The 9,369-nt window shown below is 33.9% G+C and overlaps 1 protein-coding gene across 1 annotated transcript; it reads right to left on the minus strand.

Annotated features, from left to right (window-relative positions):
* Positions 1 to 363: 363 nt before the first annotated feature.
* On the minus strand, positions 364 to 8,740 carry LOC119835713. Its single transcript, XM_038360690.1, has 7 exons — positions 8,573 to 8,740; positions 5,610 to 5,779; positions 3,832 to 4,004; positions 2,614 to 2,865; positions 2,158 to 2,232; positions 922 to 1,037; positions 364 to 558 (listed from the first exon to the last, which is right to left on the minus strand). The coding sequence occupies exons 1-7, from the start codon at positions 8,738 to 8,740 to the stop codon at positions 364 to 366; spliced, it is 1,149 nt and encodes a 382-aa protein (XP_038216618.1).
* Positions 8,741 to 9,369: the final 629 nt, after the last annotated feature.

Below are 9,369 nucleotides of genomic sequence, written 5' to 3' on the forward strand. Positions count from 1 at the left end.
AATGGGACTTAGCAAAGACAGAGAAAAATCCTAAACGATTTGCTACGCAGATTATTATTTTCATTTCTTCCCTACCATTGTTTCGCATTTGCGATATTTTTTTTATAAATTATTGTCATTACTCTTTGTCACGAAGAATATTGCTGCGTTAATATATTTACATTTGCTCTTACTGTTTTATATAATGAGCCGAATAACTTATTGCTATGATAAACGATGATTGATAAAGATACGTAACATTCTGTTTATTTTGCGGATTATTAATCTTAAGTGGGTTTAATCGAAACACGAGAAGTAAACATACATCGTGATTGCTTTTAATTAATTTCATATAAAATTGAAAACTGAAACGAAATGCACGCGTTAGTCCTTAAAGGTGGTCTTTTTACTGACAGCACTTTTAGCAGAGGTCGCAGACCTTTTGCTAACGATTGACTTAGCGTCAACAATTTCTTCCGTTTCCTCGCCAGCCACACTTTCCAGAGATATCGCTGGTGTTACTGTGACGTTGCCGTCACAGAATTCCGTTTCGCGAGGTAAGTATATACCAAAACGATCCTGTTGAAATTCATTGCATTCGTTTAGAAAATACATTTTATTTAATTTTATCCACTGGGCCTTCCTTTATAATAAACTAGCTGCGCCCCGCGGATTCACCCGCGTAAGTCCATATCCCGTAGGAATATCGGGATAAAAAGTTGCCCATATGTTTTTTCAGTTGTCCAGCTGTTTACGTACCAAATTTCATTGCAATCGGTTTAGCAGTTTTTGCCTGAAAGAGCAACAAACACACACAATCCTCACAAAATTTCGCAAATATAATTATCAGGAACATACACATTATAATATACTATATACAAATAAATAAATAGTAATGTAGTATTAAGTTGCTTACAGGAACATTAAACAAGTTTACTGTACCTTAGGATAGCGGTTGTAATGGACTTGCGGGTGACACACGCACGGTTTGGGTGGAGGCTTCTTATAGCTCTCGTGTGACGAAATTTCGCTTTTTGGTGTCGGTGGAGTTGCATAGCCTGTGGTCATAGGATTATTGTTGTAAATACTTTTATAAATCTTATATCTTTAAACGAGCAATTCTTATATATATATATATATATATATATATATATATATATATATATATATATCTCGGAATCGGCTTAAACGATTTTCATGAAATTTAGTATATAGGGGGTTTCGGGGGCGATAAATCGATCTAGCTAGGATTTTTTTTTAGAAAATGTCATATTCGTGTTTTATTCGTGTTTTTTTTTTCCTAACATCTATTGTAGAATAATAATACTATTTTGCTTCGTAGATAGCTGGACAACTGAAATAACACATAGGCACTTTTTATACCGATATTCCTACGGGATACGGACTTACGCGGTTTCAACCGCGGGTCACAGCTAGTTAGCATTTAAAATGATGAACAAAATAATCCTGTAGTAAAATTAAGAGCGACGTCTTTCATGAATTAGGGACAGTTCTTGCATGAATTAGAGACAATAAATAATTGAATTGGTTGAAATGACTTATCCCTACTATCCCTACTAATATTATAAATGCGAAAGTAACTCTGTCTGTCTGTCTGTCTGTTACGCTTTCACGCCTAAACCACTGAACCGATTTTGATGAAATTTGCTATGATGATAGAACTGAGCTTGAGAAAGGACATAGGATACTTTTTATTGCGAAAAAAAATGAAGAAGGGATTGAAATAGGGGATGAAAGTTTCTATGGAAGTCCTTATTGTCAAACATAAAATCATGTAAGATTCTTTCACACCGAAACCACTTAACCAATTTTGACAAATAGTCCAGACTTTGGGAAAACCTATAGGCTACTCCTTACCATGTCGCGCGATGTAATCGAATTCCACGCAGGCGAAGCCGCGGGTGGAAAGCTAGTCATCTATAAACTAAGGTCACAAAGAGTGACTAGGTCATAAAGAATTTGGTATATCGCATTCTTAAGGATTTGTTAGTTAGTCTCCCTTAAATCGGTCTCGGTAATAAGATTTGCACCATATGCGCAAGCTGTTTTTTATATATCCGTGCCTCGCTTTAAATTCATAAAATAATGCAATTATAATTTAAGTTTACTTGTAATTACTATTATAATTATATTGATATTCCCAAGGTTATATACAACCTTTAAAATTATCCAGTCGTCTTAGCGTCCTCTTCATTTTCTTACGCATTCTCTTTTCCCAAGCGATTTCAGCCGCTGCGAAGGCAATGTTGCTTATTTGAATTCATTCGAAATATCTTTGATTATACATGACACAATTAAGAATAAACAGCAAATTATTTAAAAAGAAGTTTCCTCGGTACTCTTTTTTAAACCATGAAGGGAATAAATATACAAATGAAAAATAATTAAACAAAAAACAACATAAACAAATTGTGAGTATAAATGAATGTATGTTTATATTTTATCGTTGTCATGCGAACAATTCTATTAAATAAAATTTTTGTCTGGATATAGTTTCGACCGCATTCCAACATATCATTCACATTATGACTTCACGGCTGAAGCTGCAGGGCGAAAGCTAATAGCGAATAGTAATTTTATGATTACATATACAATAAAAAATGTTATCATTACCGATACGTTCCTTTTCCATGATATCCATCTCGAACATTTTATAAGCATTAAAATACAGTTCCGCAATATCTTCCTTTATTTCAATGACTGGTATCTCCATAGCTTCTTCCACGGCCTTTTTTAATTCTACGTATGCGGTGTCATAACGCAAGGCTCCATCGTCCACGTGAAGAAATATTGCTTTATCCACCGTGTTGGATACCAATCCGAAAAAGTGCTCCGACAACGTCGGTTCCGGTGTTGGAATAGGCTCTGCGAGTTTTCAAAATGTTTCTATTAAATGATCCTGAGGTGAGGTAGTGAGTGAGTTATGAGCATTATAGGCACGTAAGTAAATTATCAAAAAACAACACATAAACGCATTGATCTTGAACAATTCGGAAAGAAACTGAAGCAATTGTTACAGAATTTGGAATAAAAAATACGTTTACGTAGGTACCCATGGCAAATCCAAAACACGTGCTGCGTAGAATAAGGAAATCATGAAACAAAATTATTGGTAGCCATTATGATATTTACAATTGCCCCTTTGTATTACAATTCTTTTAATAAACATATATTTAGATAAAAGATATTTAAGTATTTATATTATCACAAGACACAAATAATAAATTAATAACGCCCCATTAAAAGTATGCATTGTTACAATATTTAACGTTATTTTATGCTAGTTATTCAATATTTTTGTACTAATCTGTTTTGATATAAATAATAAACGTACAACATTACTAATCCCTATGCTATAAAGGATAAATTCCCGTGACGATACATGTTACAAAGATTGTAGTTTATCACCTTGACATCTCTGAGAATTACGACGAAAATCACATGTAATAGTTTGTAACTGCATATTTTATGATGTCGATATAATGTTGTGAATTTCTCGAAATTGTTTTTCCCAATAAATCAATATTACTATTAAAAAGTTCAAAGTAACAGTCTATCGCCTTATCTCGCTCCAGACATTCGAGGGGCTTCGATAAAAGAGAAGACAAAAGATAGTCTACGTCCAGAAAATGAAAATTAAGTGAAGTTATTTCGTATAAAATATAATATACCCAATATAAAATACTCACAACCAATTTTCTTAAAACTAATGTTTCGATAGTAGTATGATGACGACTCGGTTTCTAATAATGGCAAATTTATACCTGACATGGCCGTTCACGTGACAAGTGATAAGAATTTTGTATGAATGATAAAAATAGTAAAATGCACCTGGCGTGGGCAATGTGGTATCAGAAGTCATTATTGAAATGAATGAGGACGAAGCAGTGTTGACAGACGAAACTGTTGGTGTCGGTATATGCATCGGTTCTGGAGGAAAGTTGGTATTTATTATACCAATTAAATCATTCACAAGCGCGCTGTCATTGTAAACAAATGTATGACTGCCGTCCTGGAATGTTAAAGTGTATATTAGTGTATATTAAATTAATTTGCTGTTATATTGCTATGATATTTAGACATTATACGACTTGCCGAATGTAAAGAATCCTATAGTAATTTATAAGAATTCGTTATTTTTATAACATTTTGAAGTAGATGTTAAATGAAAGAAATGCTCACCATTTTCTTTTCTACTCTTCAATTATTGTATTTACTTTCAGTTATTAAATTTATTAATTTATATCAATTAATCAATCGTAACGAATATAAACTTTTTTCTTATCTTAATATTTTGTTGAAAAGTGTAATTCAGCTGATTTATTCATACACAGGTGTACCGTTTTATTATTTTGAGTAGAACAAATGATACAATAACTTATTACTTGACACCTGGGTTGTCGAACCAGTACGATCTTAACTTTAATTTTAGGTATTTTCTTCGGATATATTTACAATAACATAACGACAAATGCAACGACTTTATAGCTTTATATTAATTATATAATATATAAACGAGGTGCATTACGAAACCGAGTGAATGGTGAATGTAATAGGAAGCAGTAAGCGTTTGATGTCTAGTTAATAAGCGCCTTTGACACAGCTTCTGAACTTTAAACTTAAAGGTCTCGCTAAGGGAGTCTCGCATTTATAGTTAAATCTATTTCAGTCATCCCATTATTTTAGGTATTCATGTTTCACTTCAGAATAAGAAATAAATTGTTAGGGATATGCGCGCAGTTTCATGGTTAATTAAGCTATATAATATAATATTTTTGAGAACAAACAAAAAATCGTTCTGTCGCCGCATCGAACGAAATATGGATTTTTGGGTAAAGGTGATTGTCCAGAGTTTATGGTTCTTTCTTTTCAATAGGGATATTCTATCCTTAAAATTTTGATGCAATCAAAGGTCAGGGTGCAATATTAACAGATTTTAGACGGTTCGAATATCATCGAGGGAGTTATTAGAAACCTATAATGCAGTTTTATTTATAGAAAAAAAATCTATACTTCTATAGATTTTTAGAGTACTTTCCTATTCAGGCAGATCTACAAATTTCCGCCATGTATGGATTACTTTTCATTGAAAAATAAGTTAGTTTAAATGATTATAAGTCCCGCGCAGTTGTTTGTATGCCACAGGCTCTACCTGCATCGTAACAAGCGAACAGCTGGAGAGCGTAGAAAACTAGACTTAGTTCAGATGCAATTCTACCAATCGCATCGTGCGACCATGTTGCGCACCCTAAAAGTTTTTAGTTTTAACCTGAACTAAAATGTCTATACATTTACGTTTTATCATTGAATTTCAGAAGTGCTCCTGAATGGTTTTTTATGGATGCAATGAAGTATCAAGTATATTAATTTATGTTGTAACGATTGTTGATTTGTGATAATTTATTCAGTTGCTTTAATAGAATGTTGCATATTGTATTACCAAAAATACAAATATCTATAAAGCAACTGTGCAAACCACTGTTTATTTGCTAATTTGTCGTATTGATAAACGATGACAATATTATCATAATTTGTAAAGACTACATAGGTCAGCTCCCTTCTTTAAAGTGAATACTCAACAAAATAAATTAAAGAAGCTATTTAAATACCCTTTAACCTTTATATACTGGTCCTTTTGTGGCAAGCTAAGGTGTTTTCGTATTTCTGCATCGAGTTGCTCGACAGGCCTTGTAAAGTGTTCTGCGGCTTCTTTCAGAATACCTTTTCTTTTATTCGTGCGTGATATTTTCCCAACAAATATTTCCAACAATGCTCGGATCTGTTCCAACAGAGGAAAATTTCTAGTCACTTCTATCTATTATTATATTTACTTATGATGTACACAATGTGTTGTCTCGTTGGTTTAACTGTTACCTAGAAAATATTTTGCGTCACAATACCTTATAGAACGAGTGAAGCGGGTTCTATATGTAGAAAGAAATGGCGAAAATTGATCAACAGAAAATTCTACATTATTTCATTTTTTACATTATCAAACAGAGCATTGGTGTGGACCCATGCGTCAATAGAACAGTCAGTTGTTCGAGACCAGGCAAACGTGCAGGAAATAAATAAAACTTTACATCTTTGCTTCACCCGCACTTCTTTCCGCGTACGGTGAAGCTTTGGAACGATTTACCAGCTACGGTGTTCCTGAACAATTACGACATTAGGGCCTTCAAGAAAAGAGCGTATATGTCCCTGAAAGGCCGGCAAAGCACTTGTAACACCTCTAGTGTTGCAAGTGTTTAGGGCGGTGGTGACCACTTAACATCAGGTGGCCCACCTGCTCCTTTGCTTGCCCTGCCATAAAAAAAAATCGTTTTGATCAATATCCACATCACCACAGCTCAAAGTGGTGAAGGAAAAAATCACGAGGAAACCAGTATGTTCAAGAATCAAAAGTCCGACGACGTGTAAGATTATCACATACTTGGCCAAGATGGATGGATTATGGCCTGAACCCTCATGGGAGGCTGGTATCACTGCAGTGAGAGTATATGTGGGCTGATGACGCTGATTAATTATAAATTAACGCAGAAAAATCATGAACATATCCTTTTAAGCGTGATATCGCGCTAATTAACGTATCTAACGTGTGTACAAGTCTAAATTTTCAACGATTCGAAGATGGGAAGGGAGAAAAGCTAGCAATTTGTACCGCCAACCCCACCCAACCAATTGGTAAAATATATCTAAGCATTCCTCTAATTTGACATTGATCCTTTATTGGGGTATAGAAACCTGCCGTGTGAGAGCCCCCAATTAGTAGATAATATTCAGATATACAAATATAATGTGAAACATTGTCATGTATGAAAAAAAAATTATCAAAATATACTTTATTATAAATATATATATAATTTAGTATGCGAAAAATAAAATTTCAAAAAATCCCCAACATTCGTAACTTGAAAAGTATTTTTGAATAAACTATAAATTTTTTACCTATGAAAGCAAATATTGAATATTAAAAAAAATCTCAATATCATAGAACAAAACACCTTCTTACGTGGCACCAAAGGCCAAACTCTGCTAAAGCAAACACTAACTAAAAATAACAGCTGGACGGTTTTCAAAGGCTCAAATAAAATAAACATTAAATATGGCTAGATAGCTCTAGAATATTTTAACCTTCAACTAATCTAAGTACCTATAGTAAACTATCATAACTACATACTATAAAACAAAGTCGCTTTCTCTATCTGTTCCTATGTGCCTATGTATCTTTAAATCTTTAAAACTACGCTACGGATACACTCCGAATTTAACGCGTGCAAACCGCAAGCAAAAGCTAGTCAATTATAATTCGGTCTTTCGTTTCTTGTGAATTGGACGACAATACATGAATCCCACTTTATGTAGCTTCTGGAGTATTAAGCATACAAGTTGTAATAGTATTACAAAGCATTTAGAGGGATGCATCGAAGCGGTAATAATGATAATATACGAGTATGATAACGTACTTCACCATCGCATTGGGATTGATTGAGTTTCCAAATTTCAAGGCCTTGTGTTCCGTAGTGGTAGTTTGATCTCTCCGTTATCAGATAATTTCTAAATAGTTCGTCTATTCTATGACACAACTGGAGCAATTTGATACTCAGTTATTGCTACAGCTAAACGGAGTTCTAGTGCGAAATCTACACATCGCAAACTTTATATAAACATTTATAATTGAAGTATAATGCCTAAATTTGTACGTCATTTCATTCAATTTTAAAGATGGATTTCTACAAATTTTCCTAAAAAAACCCCTACTAATATTATAAATAAAGTAACTCTGTCCAAAAATTAATGATGACTTTGAAAATACAAAGGATAGATTTTGTCTCAGAAAACTTATGGGAACGGGAACTATGAGTTTTTCTCCGGGATTATCTGACAGAGTCGAGCACGCTTCGGCACGAATTGGGCCAGCTCGCACCAGGGAAGTACCACACCCCCGGCGTGAAATAATAGCTTGCTATTGTGTTTCGTACGGTGAGTGGGGGAGACGGAGGCCTATTTCCTTCTCCTAACCCTTCCCAGTCCATTCGTTTACCATCAGGCGAATCACAAGCTCAGTTGCCCGCTATGATATAAAAAGAAAAAAAAACGCGGCGGAAGCCGCGGGCGGGAGTCCAATAAAATAAATGCCATACGCTTAATACAGAGAAAAAACTGATAAAGGGCATTAAGAGACTTTAAACGTATTGGTAAATGTGACCTCATTTATTTCAATCCTTACTGCGTAACGATGCCCTATCTTAATATATACCTATATTATCTTAATGTATATGAATTACGTGTCATCGATTTGAATCAAATTTGCACACTATGTGCAAACTGCACCAACTTAAAAGATAGCATTGTTTACATTATTTCAATTACGATAAATTACTCTACGCGTGGAGCCGGGTCGTGCAGTTTGTATTATATATTATATAGATAACCTCTAGATCTCCGCTAAACTTATTTACACTACAAACCTTTAATAAAGTATAATTATATATGCTAATGAATGCCTGATGCCTCGACTATGATCTATTTGTCTTTCGTACCAACAATAAAAAACATAATATATGAACACCTCTGGATGTTGTGATAAATATGCCTCCTGTTCCAATTGCATTGTCATACCCAGTCGCGCGGTGCATTCCTTTTGGCAAGGTGTGAGTACATCTTTATCATGATACAATAGTCCTTCAGCAGGCAACACCTCCGAAGGTGTACCTTTCACCACTTTTCTTAACGGCATTTTGCTTCCAAATTTTACTGCAAATGTTTATGGTTTTGAATCGTTAGAATAATATTTGTCGACTTTTCCTTGTTTATCAAAACGTATTGCTAAATGACAATTGACGTAGCTGTCTTTTATTTCTTTTTTTATTATTGTTGTCTGGTTTACATATTATAATATATAGTATAAAGAGATTCTATAGCTGTATATGTAATTGGGTGAATATTTTATTATTCACAATGCATTTACAATGTAGTACAAAATAAACACATTTTAAAGTTATCATTATAAGTTAGTATTTACCATTAATAAAGTCGTAGATGGTTTTCTTACTATAAAATTGTTCCTTACTCTTTGAAATTCAATAAAAAGTTTGCGGCATACAAATATAATAATATTTTAGCATCGACCTTAATAAACATGTAAACTCAGTGTTCAGTACCCACGTGCACATGTACAAATTTAATTAAACTCACAGATCATTTATTCGGTTACCGTGACAAATAAAATACAGCTTATAAGCCAACAAACGTATAATAGTGGCAGTCCAAGCCCCTGCGCGATTATTTGTAGTTCTAATCCAATATTACACTTTGCGGATACAACCCCAGTCCCCATCTCCCCTTGAATTCTTTTAATGAATCACC

The sequence above is a fragment of the Zerene cesonia genome, chromosome Z, assembly GCF_012273895.1.
Source record: "Zerene cesonia ecotype Mississippi chromosome Z, Zerene_cesonia_1.1, whole genome shotgun sequence".
Classification (NCBI taxonomy): Eukaryota; Metazoa; Arthropoda; class Insecta; order Lepidoptera; family Pieridae; genus Zerene; species Zerene cesonia.